At 74.1% G+C, this 22,751-nt stretch overlaps 1 protein-coding gene and 1 long non-coding RNA gene across 3 annotated transcripts in view; one reads left to right on the forward strand and one right to left on the reverse strand.

Moving 5' to 3' along the window:
- The window catches only part of DUSP9 (dual specificity phosphatase 9), a 23,937-nt gene continuing 1,186 nt past the window's right edge, over positions 1-22,751 (forward strand). Inside the window, exons 1-3 of one of the 2 annotated variants that reach the window (XM_089770267.1) lie at positions 1-653; positions 786-1,202; positions 22,436-22,751. The exon at positions 22,436-22,751 is cut by the window's right edge and continues 1,178 nt beyond it. In XM_089770267.1, the coding sequence (XP_089626393.1) occupies positions 212-653; positions 786-1,202; positions 22,436-22,751 (1,175 nt within the window). In that variant the 5' untranslated portion in view covers positions 1-211. Of the gene's footprint in view, positions 1,203-22,435 lie in introns of both variants that reach the window. The other variant, XM_089770266.1, reaches the window with a different exon arrangement.
- The window catches only part of LOC149523429 (uncharacterized), an 8,404-nt gene continuing 8,189 nt past the window's right edge, over positions 22,537-22,751 (reverse strand). Inside the window, exon 2 of the long non-coding RNA XR_016347177.1 lies at positions 22,537-22,751. This exon is cut by the window's right edge and continues 243 nt beyond it. This is a non-coding gene — a long non-coding RNA (uncharacterized LOC149523429).

Below are 22,751 nucleotides of genomic sequence, written 5' to 3' on the forward strand. Positions count from 1 at the left end.
AGCTGGGCAGCACGCGGTGGAGAGGAAGCCCCTGCTTAGCTGGGGGGTGGGGGGCACCTCCTTGCAAAGCTGCTGGGGGCTGGAGCCGTGGCCTGCGCTGCCTTCGCTCCGCAGGCATCACTGGATCTGTCCGGAGGGGTCTCCTTCCACCCCCTTCTGCACACGAAGGCCAGCGGCGGACAGAGGGGGCATCTGTGTCGTGCCCCGGTGGATGGGGGGCCAAAGCCCTGAGCCTAGCCACACGGGATCAGCTGTGTGCCACGTGTGCAGTGCCACGGATGCCCCCGGCCGCCCCATGGAAGCCCTGGGGAAGTCCGCCCTGTGGCTCCGTGGGGAGCTGGCCTCACCCGCCCCCCGGCTGCACATCCTGGACTGCCGCAGCCGAGAGCGCTACGACTCGTGCCACGTGGCCCGGGCACTGAGCGTGGCCCTGCCAGGCCTGCTGCTGCGGCGCATGCGCAAGGGGAGCCTCTCGGTGCGAGCGCTGCTCCCAGGCCCCCTGCCCGCGCCAGGAGGGGGGGGACCCCCCGTGCTGCTGTACGACGAGGCCACGGCCGAGCTGCCGCGCCCCGGCCAGGGTGACGAGGAGTCGGTGTTGGCCATGCTGCTGCGCAGGCTACGGGAGGAAGGCTGCCCGGCGTACTACCTCCAAGGTGGGTGCCCTGGGGAGAGGCTGGGTGCTGCAGGAGTCCCCGTGGGCCTTGGCAAGCCCCGGGCGGGGAGGGGGGGCCGGAGCAGTGCTGGGCGGGCCGTGCGTCATACTAAGGCTCCTGCTTCGCCCGCAGGCGGCTTCTCCAAGTTCCAGTCCGAGTGGCCAGCTCAGTGTGAGACCAGCTTGGATGTGCCCAGCACCAGCAGCTGCCCTGCCCCTGCGGGGAGCCCGGTCGTGGGGCTGGGGGGGCTGAGCCTGGGTTCGGACGGGGATTCAGGGCCCCTGAGCAGTGGGGGGCTGGACTCAGAGGGAGCCAGCCCCCCGTCCTACCCGGTGCAGATCCTGCCCCACCTCTACCTGGGCGGCGCCCGAGACTCGGCCAACATGGAAACGCTGGCGCGGCTGGGCATCCGCTACGTCCTCAACGTCACGCCCAACCTGCCCAACCTGTTCGAAGAGCAGCACGGCTTCCGCTACAAACAGATCCCCATCTCCGACCACTGGAGCCAGAACCTGGCCCGCTTCTTCCCCGAGGCCATCGCCTTCATCGGTGAGTGCCCGCTGCCCTGCCCGCCGGTCCCTGCCCCTGCCGCCTGGCCTAGGGACACAGGAGAGGAGTGCCCGTTGCCCTGCCCGCCGGTCCCTGCCCCTGCCGCCTGGCCTAGGGACACAGGAGAGGAGTGCCCGCTGCCCTGCCCGCCTGCCCCTGCCCCTGCCGCCTGGCCTAGGTACACAGGAGAGGAGTGCCCGCTGCCCTGCCCGCCTGCCCCTGCCCCTGCCACCTGGCCTAGGTACACAGGAGAGGAGTGCCCGTTGCCCTGCCCGCCGGTCCCTGCCCCTGCCGCCTGGCCTAGGGACACAGGAGAGGAGTGCCCGCTGCCCTGCCCGCCGGTCCCTGCCCCTGCCGCCTGGCCTAGGGACACAGGAGAGGAGTGCCCGCTGCTCTGCCCGCCGGTCCCTGCCCCTGCCGCCTGGCCTAGGGACACAGGAGAGGAGTGCCCGCCGCCCTGCCCGCCGGTCCCTGCCCCTGCCGCCTGGCCTAGGGACACAGGAGAGGAGTGCCCGTTGCCCTGCCCGCCGGTCCCTGCCCCTGCCGCCTGGCCTAGGGACACAGGAGAGGAGTGCCCGCCGCCCTGCCCGCCGGTCCCTGCCCCTGCCGCCTGGCCTAGGGACACAGGAGAGGAGTGCCCGTTGCCCTGCCCGCCGGTCCCTGCCCCTGCCGCCTGGCCTAGGGACACAGGAGAGGAGTGCCCGCTGCTCTGCCAGCCGGTCCCTGCCCCTGCCGCCTGGCCTAGGGACACAGGAGAGGAGTGCCCGCTGCTCTGCCAGCCGGTCCCTGCCCCTGCCGCCTGGCCTAGGGACACAGGAGAGGAGTGCCCGCTGCCCTGCCCGCCTGCCCCTGCCCCTGCCGCCTGGCCTAGGGACACAGGAGAGGAGTGCCCGCTGCCCTGCCCGCCTGTCCCTGCCCCTGCCACCTGGCCTAGGGACACAGGAGAGGAGTGCCCGCTGCTCTGCCAGCCGGTCCCTGCCCCTGCCGCCTGGCCTAGGGACACAGGAGAGGAGTGCCCGCTGCCCTGCCCGCCGGTCCCTGCCCCTTCCACCTGGCCTAGGGACACAGGAGAGGAGTGGCGTCGCCTGCTCGCTGCCCCTGCCCCTGCCGCCTGGCCTAGGGACACAGGAGAGGAGTGCTGGCCGCCCTGCCCGCCGGTCCCTGCCCCTACCGCCTGGCCTAGGGACACAGGAGAGGAGTGCCCGCTGCCCTGCCCGCCGGTCCCTGCCCCTGCCGCCTGGCCTAGGGACACAGGAGAGGAGTGCCCGCTGCTCTGCCAGCCGGTCCCTGCCCCTGCCACCTGGCCTAGGGACACAGGAGAGGAGTGCCCGCTGCCCTGCCCGCCGGTCCCTGCCCCTGCCGCCTGGCCTAGGGACACAGGAGAGGAGTGCCCGCTGCCCTGCCCGCCGGTCCCTGCCCCTGCCACCTGGCCTAGGGACACAGGAGAGGAGTGCCCGCTGCCCTGCCCGCCGGTCCCTGCCCCTGCCACCTGGCCTAGGGACACAGGAGAGGAGTGCCCGCTGCCCTGCCCGCCGGTCCCTGCCCCTGCCACCTGGCCTAGGGACACAGGAGAGGAGTGCCCGCTGCCCTGCCCGCCGGTCCCTGCCCCTGCCGCCTGGCCTAGGGACACAGGAGAGGAGTGCCCGCCGCCCTGCCCGCCGGTCCCTGCCCCTGCCGCCTGGCCTAGGGACACAGGAGAGGAGTGCCCGCTGCTCTGCCCGCCGGTCCCTGCCCCTGCCGCCTGGCCTAGGGACACAGGAGAGGAGTGCCCGCTGCCCTGCCCGCCGGTCCCTGCCCCTACCGCCTGGCCTAGGGACACAGGAGAGGAGTGCCCGCCGCCCTGCCCGCCGGTCCCTGCCCCTACCGCCTGGCCTAGGGACACAGGAGAGGAGTGCCCGCTGCTCTGCCAGCCGGTCCCTGCCCCTGCCACCTGGCCTAGGGACACAGGAGAGGAGTGCCCGCTGCCCTGCCCGCCGGTCCCTGCCCCTACCGCCTGGCCTAGGGACACAGGAGAGGAGTGCCCGCTGCCCTGCCCGCCGGTCCCTGCCCCTGCCGCCTGGCCTAGGGACACAGGAGAGGAGTGCCCGCTGCCCTGCCCGCCGGTCCCTGCCCCTGCCGCCTGGCCTAGGGACACAGGAGAGGAGTGCCCGCTGCCCTGCCCGCCGGTCCCTGCCCCTGCCGCCTGGCCTAGGGACACAGGAGAGGAGTGCCCGCTGCCCTGCCCGCCGGTCCCTGCCCCTGCCGCCTGGCCTAGGGACACAGGAGAGGAGTGCCCGCCGCCCTGCCCGCCGGTCCCTGCCCCTGCCGCCAGGCCTAGGGACACAGGAGAGGAGTGCCCGCCGCCCTGCCCGCCGGTCCCTGCCCCTGCCGCCTGGCCTAGGGACACAGGAGAGGAGTGCCCGCCGCCCTGCCCGCCGGTCCCTGCCCCTGCCGCCTGGCCTAGGGACACAGGAGAGGAGTGCCCGCCGCCCTGCCCGCCGGTCCCTGCCCCTGCCGCCTGGCCTAGGGACACAGGAGAGGAGTGCCCGTTGCCCTGCCCGCCGGTCCCTGCCCCTGCCGCCTGGCCTAGGGACACAGGAGAGGAGTGCCCGTTGCCCTGCCCGCCGGTCCCTGCCCCTGCCGCCTGGCCTAGGGACACAGGAGAGGAGTGCCCGCTGCCCTGCCCGCCGGTCCCTGCCCCTGCCGCCTGGCCTAGGGACACAGGAGAGGAGTGCCCGCCGCCCTGCCCGCCGGTCCCTGCCCCTACCGCCTGGCCTAGGGACACAGGAGAGGAGTGCCCGCTGCCCTGCCCGCCGGTCCCTGCCCCTGCCGCCTGGCCTAGGGACACAGGAGAGGAGTGCCCGCTGCTCTGCCAGCCGGTCCCTGCCCCTGCCGCCTGGCCTAGGGACACAGGAGAGGAGTGCCCGCTGCTCTGCCAGCCGGTCCCTGCCCCTGCCGCCTGGCCTAGGGACACAGGAGAGGAGTGCCCGCTGCCCTGCCCGCCTGTCCCTGCCCCTGCCGCCTGGCCTAGGGACACAGGAGAGGAGTGCCCGCTGCCCTGCCCGCCGGTCCCTGCCCCTGCCGCCTGGCCTAGGGACACAGGAGAGGAGTGCCCGCTGCCCTGCCCGCCGGTCCCTGCCCCTGCCGCCTGGCCTAGGGACACAGGAGAGGAGTGCCCGCTGCCCTGCCCGCCGGTCCCTGCCCCTGCCACCTGGCCTAGGGACACAGGAGAGGAGTGCCCGCTGCTCTGCCAGCCGGTCCCTGCCCCTGCCGCCTGGCCAAGGGACACAGGAGAGGAGTGCCCGCTGCCCTGCCCGCCTGCCCCTGCCACCTGGCCTAGGGACACAGGAGAGGAGTGCCCGCTGCCCTGCCCGCCTGTCCCTGCCCCTGCCACCTGGCCTAGGGACACAGGAGAGGAGTGCCCGCTGCCCTGCCCGCCTGCCCCTGCCCCTGCCACCTGGCCTAGGGACACAGGAGAGGAGTGCCGGCCGCCCTGCCCGCCGGTCCCTGCCCCTGCCCCTGCCGCCTGGCCTAGGGACACAGGAGAGGAGTGCCCGCCGCCCTGCCCGCCGGTCCCTGCCCCTGCCGCCTGGCCTAGGGACACAGGAGAGGAGTGCCCGCTGCCCTGCCCGCCGGTCCCTGCCCCTGCCGCCTGGCCTAGGGACACAGGAGAGGAGTGCCCGCTGCCCTGCCCGCCTGCCCCTGCCCCTGCCACCTGGCCTAGGGACACAGGAGAGGAGTGCCTGCCGCCCTGCCCGCCGGTCCCTGCCCCTGCCGCCTGGCCTAGGGACACAGGAGAGGAGTGCCTGCCGCCCTGCCCGCCGGTCCCTGCCCCTGCCGCCTGGCCTAGGGACACAGGAGAGGAGTGCCCGCTGCCCTGCCCCTGCCCCTGCCCCTGGCCTAGGGACACAGGAGAGGAGTGCCCGCTGCCCTGCCCGCCGGTCCCTGCCCCTGCCCCTGCCGCCTGGCCTAGGGACACAGGAGAGGAGTGCCGGCTGCCCTGCCCGCCGGTCCCTGCCCCTGCCGCCTGGCCTAGGGACACAGGAGAGGAGTGCCTGCCGCCCTGCCCGCCGGTCCCTGCCCCTGCCGCCTGGCCTAGGGACACAGGAGAGGAGTGCCCGCCGCTCTGCCAGCCGGTCCCTGCCCCTGCCCCTGCCGCCTGGCCTAGGGACACAGGAGAGGAGTGCCCGCTGCTCTGCCCGCCGGTCCCTGCCCCTGCCGCCTGGCCTAGGGACACAGGAGAGGAGTGCCCGCCGCCCTGCCCGCCGGTCCCTGCCCCTGCCGCCTGGCCTAGGGACACAGGAGAGGAGTGCCCGCTGCCCTGCCCGCCGGTCCCTGCCCCTGCCGCCTGGCCTAGGGACACAGGAGAGGAGTGCCCACTGCCCTGCCCGCCTGCCCCTGCCCCTGCCGCCTGGCCTAGGGACACAGGAGAGGAGTGCCCGCTGCCCTGCCCGCCGGTCCCTGCCCCTGCCGCCTGGCCTAGGGACACAGGAGAGGAGTGCCCGCTGCCCTGCCCGCCGGTCCCTGCCCCTGCCGCCTGGCCTAGGGACACAGGAGAGGAGTGCCCGCCGCCCTGCCCGCCGGACCCTGCCCCTGCCGCCTGGCCTAGGGACACAGGAGAGGAGTGCCCACTGCCCTGCCCGCCTGCCCCTGCCCCTGCCACCTGGCCTAGGGACACAGGAGAGGAGTGCCCGCCGGTCCCTGCCCCTGCCCCCTGGCCTAGGGACACAGGAGAGGAGTGCCCACTGCCCTGCCCGCCTGCCCCTGCCCCTGCCACCTGGCCTAGGGACACAGGAGAGGAGTGCCCGCTGCTCTGCCAGCCGGTCCCTGCCCCTGCCGCCTGGCCTAGGGACACAGGAGAGGAGTGCCCGCTGCTCTGCCAGCCGGTCCCTGCCCCTGCCGCCTGGCCTAGGGACACAGGAGAGGAGTGCCCGCTGCCCTGCCCGCCTGCCCCTGCCCCTGCCACCTGGCCTAGGGACACAGGAGAGGAGTGCCCGCTGCCCTGCCCGCCTGTCCCTGCCCCTGCCGCCTGGCCTAGGGACACAGGAGAGGAGTGCCCGTTGCCCTGCCCGCCTGTCCCTGCCCCTGCCGCCTGGCCTAGGGACACAGGAGAGGAGTGCCCGCCGCCCTGCCCGCCTGTCCCTGCCCCTGCCGCCAGGCCTAGGGACACAGGAGAGGAGTGCCCGCCGCCCTGCCCGCCGGTCCCTGCCCCTGCCGCCTGGCCTAGGGACACAGGAGAGGAGTGCCCGCCGCTCTGCCAGCCGGTCCCTGCCCCTGCCGCCTGGCCTAGGGACACAGGAGAGGAGTGCCCGCTGCTCTGCCAGCCGGTCCCTGCCCCTGCCGCCTGGCCTAGGGACACAGGAGAGGAGTGCCCGCTGCCCTGCCCGCCGGTCCCTGCCCCTGCCGCCTGGCCTAGGGACACAGGAGAGGAGTGCCCGCTGCTCTGCCAGCCGGTCCCTGCCCCTGCCGCCTGGCCTAGGGACACAGGAGAGGAGTGCCCGCTGCCCTGCCCGCCGGTCCCTGCCCCTGCCGCCTGGCCTAGGGACACAGGAGAGGAGTGCCCGTTGCCCTGCCCGCCGGTCCCTGCCCCTGCCGCCTGGCCTAGGGACACAGGAGAGGAGTGCCCGCTGCCCTGCCCGCCGGTCCCTGCCCCTGCCGCCTGGCCTAGGGACACAGGAGAGGAGTGCCCGCTGCCCTGCCCGCCGGTCCCTGCCCCTGCCGCCTGGCCTAGGGACACAGGAGAGGAGTGCCCACTGCCCTGCCCGCCTGCCCCTGCCGCCTGGCCTAGGGACACAGGAGAGGAGTGCCCGCTGCTCTACCAGCCGGTCCCTGCCCCTGCCGCCAGGCCTAGGGACACAGGAGAGGAGTGCCCGCTGCCCTGCCCGCCGGTCCCTGCCCCTGCCGCCTGGCCTAGGGACACAGGAGAGGAGTGCCCGCTGCCCTACCCGCCGGTCCCTGCCCCTGCCGCCTGGCCTAGGGACACAGGAGAGGAGTGCCCGCTGCTCTGCCAGCCGGTCCCTGCCCCTGCCGCCAGGCCTAGGGACACAGGAGAGGAGTGCCCGCTGCCCTGCCCGCCGGTCCCTGCCCCTGCCGCCAGGCCTAGGGACACAGGAGAGGAGTGCCCGCTGCCCTGCCCGCCGGTCCCTGCCCCTGCCGCCTGGCCTAGGGACACAGGAGAGGAGTGCCCGCTGCCCTGCCCGCCGGTCCCTGCCCCTGCCGCCTGGCCTAGGGACACAGGAGAGGAGTGCCCGCTGCCCTGCCCGCCGGTCCCTGCCCCTGCCGCCTGGCCTAGGGACACAGGAGAGGAGTGCCCGCTGCCCTGCCCGCCGGTCCCTGCCCCTGCCGCCTGGCCTAGGGACACAGGAGAGGAGTGCCCGCCGCCCTGCCCGCCGGTCCCTGCCCCTGCCGCCTGGCCTAGGGACACAGGAGAGGAGTGCCCGTTGCCCTGCCCGCCGGTCCCTGCCCCTGCCGCCTGGCCTAGGGACACAGGAGAGGAGTGCCCGCTGCTCTGCCAGCCGGTCCCTGCCCCTGCCGCCTGGCCTAGGGACACAGGAGAGGAGTGCCCGCTGCCCTGCCCGCCGGTCCCTGCCCCTGCCGCCTGGCCTAGGGACACAGGAGAGGAGTGCCCGCTGCCCTGCCCGCCTGCCCCTGCCCCTGCCGCCTGGCCTAGGGACACAGGAGAGGAGTGCCCGCTGCCCTGCCCGCCTGTCCCTGCCCCTGCCGCCTGGCCTAGGGACACAGGAGAGGAGTGCCCGCTGCCCTGCCCGCCTGCCCCTGCCCCTGCCGCCTGGCCTAGGGACACAGGAGAGGAGTGCCCGCTGCCCTGCCCGCCTGTCCCTGCCCCTGCCACCTGGCCTAGGGACACAGGAGAGGAGTGCCCGCTGCTCTGCCAGCCGGTCCCTGCCCCTGCCGCCTGGCCTAGGGACACAGGAGAGGAGTGCCCGCTGCCCTGCCCGCCGGTCCCTGCCCCTTCCACCTGGCCTAGGGACACAGGAGAGGAGTGGCGTCGCCTGCTCGCTGCCCCTGCCCCTGCCGCCTGGCCTAGGGACACAGGAGAGGAGTGCCCGCTGCCCTGCCCGCCGGTCCCTGCCCCTGCCGCCTGGCCTAGGGACACAGGAGAGGAGTGCCCGCTGCCCTGCCCGCCGGTCCCTACCCCTGCCGCCTGGCCTAGGGACACAGGAGAGGAGTGCCCGCCGCCCTGCCCGCCGGTCCCTGCCCCTGCCGCCTGGCCTAGGGACACAGGAGAGGAGTGCCCGTTGCCCTGCCCGCCGGTCCCTGCCCCTGCCGCCTGGCCTAGGGACACAGGAGAGGAGTGCCCGCCGCCCTGCCCGCCGGTCCCTGCCCCTGCCGCCTGGCCTAGGGACACAGGAGAGGAGTGCCCGTTGCCCTGCCCGCCGGTCCCTGCCCCTGCCGCCTGGCCTAGGGACACAGGAGAGGAGTGCCCGCTGCTCTGCCAGCCGGTCCCTGCCCCTGCCGCCTGGCCTAGGGACACAGGAGAGGAGTGCCCGCTGCTCTGCCAGCCGGTCCCTGCCCCTGCCGCCTGGCCTAGGGACACAGGAGAGGAGTGCCCGCTGCCCTGCCCGCCTGCCCCTGCCCCTGCCGCCTGGCCTAGGGACACAGGAGAGGAGTGCCCGCTGCCCTGCCCGCCTGTCCCTGCCCCTGCCACCTGGCCTAGGGACACAGGAGAGGAGTGCCCGCTGCTCTGCCAGCCGGTCCCTGCCCCTGCCGCCTGGCCTAGGGACACAGGAGAGGAGTGCCCGCTGCCCTGCCCGCCGGTCCCTGCCCCTTCCACCTGGCCTAGGGACACAGGAGAGGAGTGGCGTCGCCTGCTCGCTGCCCCTGCCCCTGCCGCCTGGCCTAGGGACACAGGAGAGGAGTGCTGGCCGCCCTGCCCGCCGGTCCCTGCCCCTACCGCCTGGCCTAGGGACACAGGAGAGGAGTGCCCGCTGCCCTGCCCGCCGGTCCCTGCCCCTGCCGCCTGGCCTAGGGACACAGGAGAGGAGTGCCCGCTGCTCTGCCAGCCGGTCCCTGCCCCTGCCACCTGGCCTAGGGACACAGGAGAGGAGTGCCGGCCGCCCTGCCCGCCGGTCCCTGCCCCTGCCACCTGGCCTAGGGACACAGGAGAGGAGTGCCCGCTGCCCTGCCCGCCGGTCCCTGCCCCTGCCACCTGGCCTAGGGACACAGGAGAGGAGTGCCCGCTGCCCTGCCCGCCGGTCCCTGCCCCTGCCACCTGGCCTAGGGACACAGGAGAGGAGTGCCCGCTGCCCTGCCCGCCGGTCCCTGCCCCTGCCGCCTGGCCTAGGGACACAGGAGAGGAGTGCCCGCCGCCCTGCCCGCCGGTCCCTGCCCCTGCCGCCTGGCCTAGGGACACAGGAGAGGAGTGCCCGCTGCTCTGCCCGCCGGTCCCTGCCCCTGCCGCCTGGCCTAGGGACACAGGAGAGGAGTGCCCGCTGCCCTGCCCGCCGGTCCCTGCCCCTACCGCCTGGCCTAGGGACACAGGAGAGGAGTGCCCGCCGCCCTGCCCGCCGGTCCCTGCCCCTACCGCCTGGCCTAGGGACACAGGAGAGGAGTGCCCGCTGCTCTGCCAGCCGGTCCCTGCCCCTGCCACCTGGCCTAGGGACACAGGAGAGGAGTGCCCGCTGCCCTGCCCGCCGGTCCCTGCCCCTACCGCCTGGCCTAGGGACACAGGAGAGGAGTGCCCGCTGCCCTGCCCGCCGGTCCCTGCCCCTGCCGCCTGGCCTAGGGACACAGGAGAGGAGTGCCCGCTGCCCTGCCCGCCGGTCCCTGCCCCTGCCGCCTGGCCTAGGGACACAGGAGAGGAGTGCCCGCTGCCCTGCCCGCCGGTCCCTGCCCCTGCCGCCTGGCCTAGGGACACAGGAGAGGAGTGCCCGCTGCCCTGCCCGCCGGTCCCTGCCCCTGCCGCCTGGCCTAGGGACACAGGAGAGGAGTGCCCGCTGCCCTGCCCGCCGGTCCCTGCCCCTGCCGCCAGGCCTAGGGACACAGGAGAGGAGTGCCCGCTGCCCTGCCCGCCGGTCCCTGCCCCTGCCGCCTGGCCTAGGGACACAGGAGAGGAGTGCCCGCCGCCCTGCCCGCCGGTCCCTGCCCCTGCCGCCTGGCCTAGGGACACAGGAGAGGAGTGCCCGCCGCCCTGCCCGCCGGTCCCTGCCCCTGCCGCCTGGCCTAGGGACACAGGAGAGGAGTGCCCGTTGCCCTGCCCGCCGGTCCCTGCCCCTGCCGCCTGGCCTAGGGACACAGGAGAGGAGTGCCCGCTGCCCTGCCCGCCGGTCCCTGCCCCTGCCGCCTGGCCTAGGGACACAGGAGAGGAGTGCCCGCTGCCCTACCAGCCGGTCCCTGCCCCTGCCGCCAGGCCTAGGGACACAGGAGAGGAGTGCCCGCTGCCCTGCCCGCCGGTCCCTGCCCCTGCCGCCTGGCCTAGGGACACAGGAGAGGAGTGCCCGCTGCCCTGCCCGCCGGTCCCTGCCCCTGCCGCCTGGCCTAGGGACACAGGAGAGGAGTGCCCGCTGCTCTGCCCGCCGGTCCCTGCCCCTACCGCCTGGCCTAGGGACACAGGAGAGGAGTGCCCGCTGCCCTGCCCGCCGGTCCCTGCCCCTGCCGCCTGGCCTAGGGACACAGGAGAGGAGTGCCCGCTGCTCTGCCAGCCGGTCCCTGCCCCTGCCGCCAGGCCTAGGGACACAGGAGAGGAGTGCCCGCTGCCCTGCCCGCCGGTCCCTGCCCCTGCCGCCAGGCCTAGGGACACAGGAGAGGAGTGCCCGCTGCCCTGCCCGCCGGTCCCTGCCCCTGCCGCCTGGCCTAGGGACACAGGAGAGGAGTGCCCGCTGCCCTGCCCGCCGGTCCCTGCCCCTGCCGCCAGGCCTAGGGACACAGGAGAGGAGTGCCCGCTGCCCTGCCCGCCTGTCCCTGCCCCTGCCGCCTGGCCTAGGGACACAGGAGAGGAGTGCCCGCTGCCCTGCCCGCCGGTCCCTGCCCCTGCCGCCTGGCCTAGGGACACAGGAGAGGAGTGCCCGCTGCTCTGCCCGCCGGTCCCTGCCCCTGCCGCCTGGCCTAGGGACACAGGAGAGGAGTGCCCGCTGCCCTGCCCGCCGGTCCCTGCCCCTGCCGCCAGGCCTAGGGACACAGGAGAGGAGTGCCCGCTGCCCTGCCCGCCGGTCCCTGCCCCTGCCGCCTGGCCTAGGGACACAGGAGAGGAGTGCCCGCTGCTCTGCCAGCCGGTCCCTGCCCCTGCCGCCTGGCCTAGGGACACAGGAGAGGAGTGCCCGCTGCCCTGCCCGCCTGCCCCTGCCCCTGCCACCTGGCCTAGGGACACAGGAGAGGAGTGCCCGCTGCCCTGCCCGCCGGTCCCTGCCCCTGCCGCCTGGCCTAGGGACACAGGAGAGGAGTGCCCGCTGCCCTGCCCGCCTGCCCCTGCCCCTGCCGCCTGGCCTAGGGACACAGGAGAGGAGTGCCCGCTGCTCTGCCAGCCGGTCCCTGCCCCTGCCGCCTGGCCTAGGGACACAGGAGAGGAGTGCCCGCCGCCCTGCCCGCCGGTCCCTGCCCCTGCCGCCTGGCCTAGGGACACAGGAGAGGAGTGCCCGCCGCCCTGCCCGCCGGTCCCTGCCCCTGCCGCCTGGCCTAGGGACACAGGAGAGGAGTGCCCGCTGCTCTGCCCGCCGGTCCCTGCCCCTGCCACCTGGCCTAGGGACACAGGAGAGGAGTGCCCGCTGCTCTGCCAGCCGGTCCCTGCCCCTGCCGCCTGGCCAAGGGACACAGGAGAGGAGTGCCCGCTGCTCTGCCCGCCGGTCCCTGCCCCTGCCACCTGGCCTAGGGACACAGGAGAGGAGTGCCCGCTGCCCTGCCCGCCGGTCCCTGCCCCTGCCGCCTGGCCTAGGGACACAGGAGAGGAGTGCCCGCTGCCCTGCCCACCGGTCCCTGCCCCTTCCACCTGGCCTAGGGACACAGGAGAGGAGTGCTGGCCGCCCTGCCCGCCGGTCCCTGCCCCTACCGCCTGGCCTAGGGACACAGGAGAGGAGTGCCCGCTGCCCTGCCCGCCGGTCCCTGCCCCTGCCGCCTGGCCTAGGGACACAGGAGAGGAGTGCCCGCTGCCCTGCCCGCCGGTCCCTGCCCCTGCCGCCTGGCCTAGGGACACAGGAGAGGAGTGCCCGCTGCTCTGCCAGCCGGTCCCTGCCCCTGCCACCTGGCCTAGGGACACAGGAGAGGAGTGCCCGCTGCCCTGCCCGCCGGTCCCTGCCCCTGCCACCTGGCCTAGGGACACAGGAGAGGAGTGCCCGCTGCCCTGCCCGCCGGTCCCTGCCCCTGCCACCTGGCCTAGGGACACAGGAGGGGAGTGCCCGCCGCCCTGCCCGCCTGCCCCTGCCACCTGGCCTAGGGACACAGGAGAGGAGTGCCCGCTGCTCTGCCAGCCGGTCCCTGCCCCTGCCACCTGGCCTAGGGACACAGGAGAGGAGTGCCGGCCGCCCTGCCCGCCGGTCCCTGCCCCTGCCACCTGGCCTAGGGACACAGGAGAGGAGTGCCCGCCGCCCTGCCCGCCTGCCCCTGCCACCTGGCCTAGGGACACAGGAGAGGAGTGCCCGCTGCCCTGCCCGCCGGTCCCTGCCCCTGCCACCTGGCCTAGGGTCACAGGAGAGGAGTGCCCGCCGCCCTGCCCGCCGGTCCCTGCCCCTGCCACCTGGCCTAGGGACACAGGAGAGGAGTGCCCGCTGCTCTGCCAGCCGGTCCCTGCCCCTGCCACCTGGCCTAGGGACACAGGAGAGGAGTGCCGGCCGCCCTGCCCGCCGGTCCCTGCCCCTGCCACCTGGCCTAGGGACACAGGAGAGGAGTGCCCGCTGCCCTGCCCGCCGGTCCCTGCCCCTGCCACCTGCCCTAGGGACACAGGAGAGGAGTGCCCGCCGCCCTGCCCGCCGGTCCCTGCCCCTGCCGCCTGGCCTAGGGACACAGGAGAGGAGTGCCAGCCGCCCTGCCCGCCGGTCCCTGCCCCTGCCACCTGGCCTAGGGACACAGGAGAGGAGTGCCGGCCGCCCTGCCCGCCGGTCCCTGCCCCTGCCACCTGGCCTAGGGACACAGGAGAGGAGTGCCCGCTGCCCTGCCCGCCGGTCCCTGCCCCTGCCACCTGCCCTAGGGACACAGGAGAGGAGTGCCCGCTGCCCTGCCCGCCGGTCCCTGCCCCTGCCGCCTGGCCTAGGGACACAGGAGAGGAGTGCCAGCCGCCCTGCCCGCCGGTCCCTGCCCCTGCCACCTGGCCTAGGGACACAGGAGAGGAGTGCCCGCCGCCCTGCCCGCCTGCCCCTGCCACCTGGCCTAGGGACACAGGAGAGGAGTGCCCGCTGCCCTGCCCGCCGGTCCCTGCCCCTGCCACCTGGCCTAGGGACACAGGAGAGGAGTGCCGGCCGCCCTGCCCGCCTGTCCCTGCCCCTGCCGCCTGGCCTAGGGACACAGGAGAGGAGTGCCCGCTGCCCTGCCCGCCGGTCCCTGCCCCTGCCACCTGGCCTAGGGACACAGGAGAGGAGTGCCCGCTGCCCTGCCCGCCGGTCCCTGCCCCTGCCACCTGGCCTAGGGACACAGGAGAGGAGTGCCCGTTGCCCTGCCCGCCGGTCCCTGCCCCTGCCGCCTGGCCTAGGGACACAGGAGAGGAGTGCCCGCTGCCCTGCCCGCCGGTCCCTGCCCCTGCCGCCTGGCCTAGGGACACAGGAGAGGAGTGCCTGCCGCCCTGCCCGCCGGTCCCTGCCCCTGCCGCCTGGCCTAGGGACACAGGAGAGGAGTGCCCGCCGCCCTGCCCGCCGGTCCCTGCCCCTGCCGCCTGGCCTAGGGACACAGGAGAGGAGTGCCCGCCGCCCTGCCCGCCGGTCCCTGCCCCTGCCGCCTGGCCTAGGGACACAGGAGAGGAGTGCCCGCTGCCCTGCCCGCCGGTTCCTGCCCCTGCCGCCAGGCCTAGGGACACAGGAGAGGAGTGCCTGCCGCCCTGCCCGCCTGCCCCTGCCCCTGCCGCCTGGCCTAGGGACACAGGAGAGGAGTGCCTGCTGCCCTGCCCGCCGGTCCCTGCCCCTGCCGCCTGGCCTAGGGACACAGGAGAGGAGTGCCCGCTGCCCTGCCCGCCGGTCCCTGCCCCTTCCACCTGGCCTAGGGACACAGGAGAGGAGTGCCCGCTGCCCTGCCCGCCGGTCCCTGCCCCTGCCGCCTGGCCTAGGGACACAGGAGAGGAGTGCCCGCCGCCCTGCCCGCCGGTCCCTGCCCCTACCGCCTGGCCTAGGGACACAGGAGAGGAGTGCCCGCCGCCCTGCCCGCCTGCCCCTGCCCCTGCCGCCTGGCCTAGGGACACAGGAGAGGAGTGCCCGCCGCCCTGCCCGCCGGTCCCTGCCCCTGCCGCCTGGCCTAGGGACACAGGAGAGGAGTGCCCGCTGCCCTGCCCGCCGGTCCCTGCCCCTGCCGCCTGGCCTAGGGACACAGGAGAGGAGTGCCCGCCGCCCTGCCCGCCGGTCCCTGCCCCTGCCGCCTGGCCTAGGGACACAGGAGAGGAGTGCCCGCTGCCCTGCCCGCCGGTCCCTGCCCCTGCCGCCTGGCCTAGGGACACAGGAGAGGAGTGCCCGCTGCTCTGCCAGCCGGTCCCTGCCCCTGCCGCCTGGCCTAGGGACACAGGAGAGGAGTGCCGGCCGCCCTGCCCGCCGGTCCCTGCCCCTGCCACCTGGCCTAGGGACACAGGAGAGGAGTGCCCGTTGCCCTGCCCGCCGGTCCCTGCCCCTGCCGCCTGGCCTAGGGACACAGGAGAGGAGTGCCCGCCGCCCTGCCCGCCTGCCCCTGCCACCTGGCCTAGGGACACAGGAGAGGAGTGCCCGTTGCCCTGCCCGCCGGTCCCTGCCCCTGCCGCCTGGCCTAGGGACACAGGAGAGGAGTGCCCGCCGCCCTGCCCGCCTGCCCCTGCCACCTGGCCTAGGGACACAGGAGAGGAGTGCCCGCTGCCCTGCCCGCCGGGCCCTGCCCCTGCCACCTGGCCTAGGGACACAGGAGAGGAGTGCCCGCTGCCCTGCCCGCCGGTCCCTGCCCCTGCCACCTGGCCTAGGGACACAGGAGAGGAGTGCCTGCTGCCCTGCCCGCCGGTCCCTGCCCCTGCCACCTGGCCTAGGGACACAGGAGAGGAGTGCCCGCTGCTCTGCCAGCCGGTCCCTGCCCCTGCCGCCTGGCCTAGGGACACAGGAGAGGAGTGCCCGCTGCCCTGCCCGCCGGTCCCTGCCCCTGCCACCTGGCCTAGGGACACAGGAGAGGAGTGCCCGTTGCCCTGCCCGCCGGTCCCTGCCCCTGCCGCCTGGCCTAGGGACACAGGAGAGGAGTGCCCGCCGCCCTGCCCGCCGGTCCCTGCCCCTGCCGCCTGGCCTAGGGACACAGGAGAGGAGTGCCTGCCGCCCTGCCCGCCTGCCCCTGCCCCTGCCGCCTGGCCTAGGGACACAGGAGAGGAGTGCCCGCCGCCCTGCCCGCCGGTCCCTGCCCCTGCCGCCTGGCCTAGGGACACAGGAGAGGAGTGCCCGCCGCCCTGCCCGCCGGTCCCTGCCCCTGCCACCTGGCCTAGGGACACAGGAGAGGAGTGCCCGCCGCCCTGCCCGCCGGTCCCTGCCCCTGCCACCTGGCCTAGGGACACAGGAGAGGAGTGCCCGCCGCCCTGCCCGCCTGCCCCTGCCGCCTGGCCTAGGGACACAGGAGAGGAGTGCCCGCCGCCCTGCCCGCCTGCCCCTGCCACCTGGCCTAGGGACACAGGAGAGGAGTGCCCGCTGCTCTGCCAGCCGGTCCCTGCCCCTGCCGCCAGGCCTAGGGACACAGGAGAGGAGTGCCCGCTGCCCTGCCCGCCGGTCCCTGCCCCTGCCACCTGGCCTAGGGACACAGGAGAGGAGTGCCCGCCGCCCTGCCCGCCTGCCCCTGCCACCTGGCCTAGGGACACAGGAGAGGAGTGCCCGCTGCTCTGCCAGCCGGTCCCTGCCCCTGCCGCCAGGCCTAGGGACACAGGAGAGGAGTGCCCGCTGCTCTGCCCGCCGGTCCCTGCCCCTGCCGCCTGGCCTAGGGACACAGGAGAGGAGTGGCGTCGCCTGCTCACTGCCCCTGCCCCTGCCACCTGGCCTAGGGACACAGGAGAGGAGTGCCCGCTGCCCTGCCCGCCGGTCCCTGCCCCTGCCGCCTGGCCTAGGGACACAGGAGAGGAGTGCCCGCTGCCCTGCCCGCCGGTCCCTGCCCCTGCCGCCTGGCCTAGGGACACAGGAGAGGAGTGCCCGCTGCCCTGCCCGCCGGTCCCTGCCCCTGCCGCCTGGCCTAGGGACACAGGAGAGGAGTGCCCGCTGCCCTGCCCGCCGGTCCCTGCCCCTGCCACCTGGCCTAGGGACACAGGAGAGGAGTGCCCGCTGCCCTGCCCGCCGGTCCCTGCCCCTGCCACCTGGCCTAGGGACACAGGAGAGGAGTGCCCGCTGCCCTGCCCGCCGGTCCCTGCCCCTGCCACCTGGCCTAGGGACACAGGAGAGGAGTGCCTGCTGCCCTGCCCGCCGGTCCCTGCCCCTGCCACCTGGCCTAGGGACACAGGAGAGGAGTGCCCGCTGCTCTGCCAGCCGGTCCCTGCCCCTGCCGCCTGGCCTAGGGACACAGGAGAGGAGTGCCCGCTGCCCTGCCCGCCGGTCCCTGCCCCTGCCACCTGGCCTAGGGACACAGGAGAGGAGTGCCCGCCGCCCTGCCCGCCGGTCCCTGCCCCTGCCGCCTGGCCTAGGGACACAGGAGAGGAGTGCCTGCCGCCCTGCCCGCCTGCCCCTGCCCCTGCCGCCTGGCCTAGGGACACAGGAGAGGAGTGCCCGCCGCCCTGCCCGCCGGTCCCTGCCCCTGCCGCCTGGCCTAGGGACACAGGAGAGGAGTGCCCGCCGCCCTGCCCGCCGGTCCCTGCCCCTGCCGCCTGGCCTAGGGACACAGGAGAGGAGTGCCCGCCGCCCTGCCCGCCGGTCCCTGCCCCTGCCACCTGGCCTAGGGACACAGGAGAGGAGTGCCCGCCGCCCTGCCCGCCGGTCCCTGCCCCTGCCACCTGGCCTAGGGACACAGGAGAGGAGTGCCCGCCGCCCTGCCCGCCTGCCCCTGCCGCCTGGCCTAGGGACACAGGAGAGGAGTGCCCGCCGCCCTGCCCGCCTGCCCCTGCCACCTGGCCTAGGGACACAGGAGAGGAGTGCCCGCTGCTCTGCCAGCCGGTCCCTGCCCCTGCCGCCAGGCCTAGGGACACAGGAGAGGAGTGCCCGCTGCTCTGCCCGCCGGTCCCTGCCCCTGCCACCTGGCCTAGGGACACAGGAGAGGAGTGGCGTCGCCTGCTCACTGCCCCTGCCCCTGCCACCTGGCCTAGGGACACAGGAGAGGAGTGCCCGCTGCTCTGCCCGCCGGTCCCTGCCCCTGCCGCCTGGCCTAGGGACACAGGAGAGGAGTGCCCGCTGCCCTGCCCCTGCCGCCTGGCCTAGGGACACAGGAGAGGAGTGCCCGCTGCTCTGCCCGCCGGTCCCTGCCCCTGCCACCTGGCCTAGGGACACAGGAGAGGAGTGCCCGCCGCCCTGCCCGCCGGTCCCTGCCCCTGCCACCTGGCCTAGGGACACAGGAGAGGAGTGCCTGCCGCCCTGCCCGCCGGTCCCTGCCCCTGCCGCCTGGCCTAGGGACACAGGAGAGGAGTGCCCGCTGCTCTGCCAGCCGGTCCCTGCCCCTGCCGCCTGGCCTAGGGACACAGGAGAGGAGTGCCCGCTGCCCTGCCCGCCGGTCCCTGCCCCTGCCACCTGGCCTAGGGACACAGGAGAGGAGTGCCGGCCGCCCTGCCCGCCGGTCCCTGCCCCTGCCGCCTGGCCTAGGGACACAGGAGAGGAGTGCCCGCTGCCCTGCCCGCCGGTCCCTGCCCCTGCCGCCTGGCCTAGGGACACAGGAGAGGAGTGCCCGCTGCCCTGCCCGCCGGTCCCTGCCCCTGCCGCCTGGCCTAGGGACACAGGAGAGGAGTGCCCGCTGCCCTGCCCGCCGGTCCCTGCCCCTGCCGCCTGGCCTAGGGACACAGGAGAGGAGTGCCCGCCGCCCTGCCCGCCGGTCCCTGCCCCTGCCGCCTGGCCTAGGGACACAGGAGAGGAGTGCCCGCTGCCCTGCCCGCCGGTCCCTGCCCCTGCCGCCTGGCCTAGGGACACAGGAGAGGAGTGCCCGCTGCCCTGCCCGCCGGTCCCTGCCCCTGCCCCTGCCGCCTGGCCTAGGGACACAGGAGAGGAGTGGCGTCGCCTGCTCGCTGCCCCTGCACTGCCTTGGACACAAGGAGCAAACAGGGAGAGCAGGCTACCAGCCGGTTCCTCTCAGCCCTCTCTCTGCAGCCTGGAGCTGGAGCGAACTGGGACGGCGTAGCCCTGGGTCGCTGCCCCCACTGCGGCTGTGGGGTGAATGTGGTGAAGCCACAGCAGGGCAGTTAGCGCCCGAACGTCCATTCACTGAGTAGCTCCATTTAGCGGGGCCCACAGCACCCCCCACTGGACGAGGGACGTAAAATCTCATGTCCTTGGTTAACCCATGAAAGGGGGGTGGGGCAGGGGAACCCCCCCTTCTTCCCCCATTTAACCGAAACCGGTGGCCTGGCTGTCCCATTCTCCCCCTCCCCATGGCTGGTGGGCCGTGGCCTGGCTGTCCCATTCTCCCCCTCCCCATGGTTGGTGGGCCGTGGCCTGGCTGTCCCATTCCCCCCATGGCTGGTGGGCCGTGGCCTGGCTGTCCCATTCTCCCCCTCCCCATGGCTGGTGGGCCGTGGCCTGGCTGTCCCATTCCCCCCCATGGCTGGTGGGCCGTGGCCTCGCTGTCCCATTCTCCCCCTCCCCATGGCTGGTGGGCCGTGGCCTGGCTGTCCCATTCCCCCCCATGGCTGGTGGGCCGTGGCCTGGCTGTCCCATTCTCCCCCTCCCCATGGCTGGTGGGCCGTGGCCTGGCTGTCCCATTCTCCCCCTCCCCATGGCTGGTGGGCCGTGGCCTGGCTGTCCCATTCCCCCCCATGGCTGGTGGGCCGTGGCCTGGCTGTCCCATTTCCCCCCTCCCCATGGCTGGTGGGCCGTGGCCTGGCTGTCCCATTTCGCCCCCCCCCATGGCTGGTGGGCCGTGGCCTGGCTGTCCCATTTCCCCCCCCCCCATGGCTGGTGGGCCGTGGCCTGGCTGTCCCATTCCCCCCCCGGTGGCTGGTGGGCCGTGGCCTGGCTGTCCCATTCTCCTCTCCGCCCCCATGGCTGGTGGGCCGTGGCCTGGCTGTCCCATTCTCCTCCCCCCCCCCCCCATGGCTGGTGGGCCGTGGCCTGGCTGTCCCATTCTCCTCCCCCCCCCCGGGGCTGGTGGGCCGTGGCCTGGCTGTCCCATTCCCCCCCCCCGGGGCTGGTGGGCCGTGGCCTGGCTGTCCCATTCTTCCCCCCCCCATGGCTGGTGGGCCGTGGCCTGGCTGTCCCATTCTCCCCCCCCCCATGGCTGGTGGGCCGTGGCCTGGCTGTCCCATTCTCCCTCCCTCCCCCTATGGCTGGTGGGCCGTGCCCTGGCTGTCCCATTCTCCACCCCCCCCATGGCTGGTGGGCCGTGCCCTGGCTGTCCCATTCTCCCCCCCCCCCCCCCTTGGCTGGTGGGCCGTGCCCTGGCTGTCCCATTCTCCCCCCCCCCTTGGCTGGTGGGCCGTGGCCTGGCTGTCCCATCCCCTGGCCCTGTGGCTCAGAGACAATGGTCCCTCCACTCCCTGGCCCCCCGATCCCACTAGAACTGTGACTGGTCCATCCCATCCCCCTTCCTCCCTACTCTGCCTCAACTGGCCATGGCTCCCAGCCCTGCTCGCGACCCCCCTCGCCTCGCTGACTGCAGACGGGGGTGACCGTGGCTCAGCCCGGCTGCCTCTCCTGGCGTGAGACACCCAGAGGATGTAGGGAAACTGAAGGGCACCAGTGCAATCTGCACCTACTCCCCCGGCACCTGCCGCTGTGCTACACGGGCCCCTGCGGGACTCGTCCTTGCCCCGGCAGTTCTGTTCAGAGCGGGACGCTAACGAACGCTGCACGTGAGCCTTCCCCTCCTGCAGAGGTGCCGGCTGCGCCCTCAGGCCGCGCTGCACTGTGCTGGCCACGTGAGCCTTCCCCTCCTGCAGAGGTGCCGGCTGCGCCCTCAGGCCGCGCTGCACTGTGCTGGCCACGTGAGCCTTCCCCTCCTGGAGCGGTGCCGGCTGCGCCCTCAGGCCGCGCTGCACTGTGCTGGCCACGTGAGCCTTCCCCTCCTGCAGAGGTGCCGGCTGCGCCCTCAGGCCGCGCTGCACTGTGCTGGCCACGTGAGCCTTCCCCTCCTGCAGAGGTGCCGGCTGCGCCCTCAGGCCACGCTGCACTGTGCTGGCCACGTGAGCCTTCCCCTCCTGGAGCGGTGCCGGCTGCGCCCTCAGGCCGCGCTGCACTGTGCTGGCCACGTGAGCCTTCCCCTCCTGGAGCGGTGCCGGCTGCGCCCTCAGGCCGCGCTGCACTGTGCTGGCCACGTGAGCCTTCCCCTCCTGGAGAGGTGCCGGCTGCGCCCTCAGGCCGCGCTGCACTGTGCTGGCCACGTGAGCCTTCCCCTCCTGCAGAGGTGCCGGCTGCGCCCTCAGGCCGCGCTGCACTGTGCTGGCCACGTGAGCCTTCCCCTCCTGCAGAGGTGCCGGCTGCGCCCTCAGGCCGCGCTGCACTGTGCTGGCCACGTGAGCCTTCCCCTCCTGCAGAGGTGCCGGCTGCGCCCTCAGGCCGCGCTGCACTGTGCTGGCCACGTGAGCCTTCCCCTCCTGCAGAGGTGCCGGCTGCGCCCTCAGGCCGCGCTGCACTGTGCTGGCCACGTGAGCCTTCCCCTCCTGCAGAGGTGCCGGCTGCGCCCTCAGGCCGCGCTGCACTGTGCTGGCCACGTGAGCCTTCCCCTCCTGCAGAGGTGCCGGCTGCGCCCTCAGGCCGCGCTGCACTGTGCTGGCCACGTGAGCCTTCCCCTCCTGGAGCGGTGCCGGCTGCGCCCTCAGGCCGCGCTGCACTGTGCTGGCCACGTGAGCCTTCCCCTCCTGGAGCGGTGCCGGCTGCGCCCTCAGGCCGCGCTGCACTGTGCTGGCCACGTGAGCCTTCCCCTCCTGGAGAGGTGCCGGCTGCGCCCTCAGGCCGCGCTGCACTGTGCTGGCCACGTGAGCCTTCCCCTCCTGGAGCGGTGCCGGCTGCGCCCTCAGGCCGCGCTGCACTGTGCTGGCCACGTGAGCCTTCCCCTCCTGGAGCGGTGCCGGCTGCGCCCTCAGGCCGCGCTGCACTGTGCTGGCCACGTGAGCCTTCCCCTCCTGGAGAGGTGCCGGCTGCGCCCTCAGGCCGCGCTGCACTGTGCTGGCCACGTGAGCCTTCCCCTCCTGGAGAGATGCCGGCTGCGCCCTCAGGCCGCGCTGCACTGTGCTGGCCACGTGAGCCTTCCCCTCCTGCAGAGGTGCCGGCTGCGCCCTCAGGCCGCGCTGCACTGTGCTGGCCACGTGAGCCTTCCCCTCCTGCAGAGGTGCCGGCTGCGCCCTCAGGCCGCGCTGCACTGTGCTGGCCACGTGAGCCTTCCCCTCCTGCAGAGGTGCCGGCTGCGCCCTCAGGCCGCGCTGCACTGTGCTGGCCACGTGAGCCTTCCCCTCCTGCAGAGGTGCCGGCTGCGCCCTCAGGCCGCGCTGCACTGTGCTGGCCACGTGAGCCTTCCCCTCCTGGAGCGGTGCCGGCTGCGCCCTCAGGCCGCGCTGCACTGTGCTGGCCACGTGAGCCTTCCCCTCCTGCAGAGGTGCCGGCTGCGCCCTCAGGCCGCGCTGCACTGTGCTGGCCACGTGAGCCTTCCCCTCCTGCAGAGGTGCCGGCTGCGCCCTCAGGCCGCGCTGCACTGTGCTGGCCACGTGAGCCTTCCCCTCCTGCAGAGGTGCCGGCTGCGCCCTCAGGCCGCGCTGCACTGTGCTGGCCACGTGAGCCTTCCCCTCCTGCAGAGGTGCCGGCTGCGCCCTCAGGCCGCGCTGCACTGTGCTGGCCACGTGAGCCTTCCCCTCCTGCAGAGGTGCCGGCTGCGCCCTCAGGCCGCGCTGCACTGTGCTGGCCACGTGAGCCTTCCCCTCCTGCAGAGGTGCCGGCTGCGCCCTCAGGCCGCGCTGCACTGTGCTGGCCACGTGAGCCTTCCCCTCCTGCAGAGGTGCCGGCTGCGCCCTCAGGCCGTGCTGCACTGTGCTGGCTCTCACCCGTCCCCGTCTCCCCTCCCAGACGAGGCGGTGTCCCAGAACTGCGGGGTGCTGGTGCACTGCCTCGCCGGCGTGAGCCGCTCCGTGACGGTGACCGTGGCCTACCTCATGCAGCGCCTCAACCTGTCTCTCAACGACGCCTACGACCTGGTCAAGCGCAAGAAGGCCGACATCTCGCCCAACTTCAACTTCATGGGGCAGCTCCTGGACTTTGAGAGAGAACTGGGGCTGGCTGAGGGTTCGCCGCGCAGCCCTGGCGCCCCCACTGGGCACGGCCAGACTCCCCCCTCCTTCTTCACACCCCCATCCTCCGAATGTGAGGAAGAGAGTGGCAGCTT

This window comes from Pelodiscus sinensis, chromosome 18, assembly GCF_052426305.1.
Source record: "Pelodiscus sinensis isolate ZL-2025 chromosome 18, ASM5242630v1, whole genome shotgun sequence".
Taxonomy (NCBI): Eukaryota; Metazoa; Chordata; order Testudines; family Trionychidae; genus Pelodiscus; species Pelodiscus sinensis.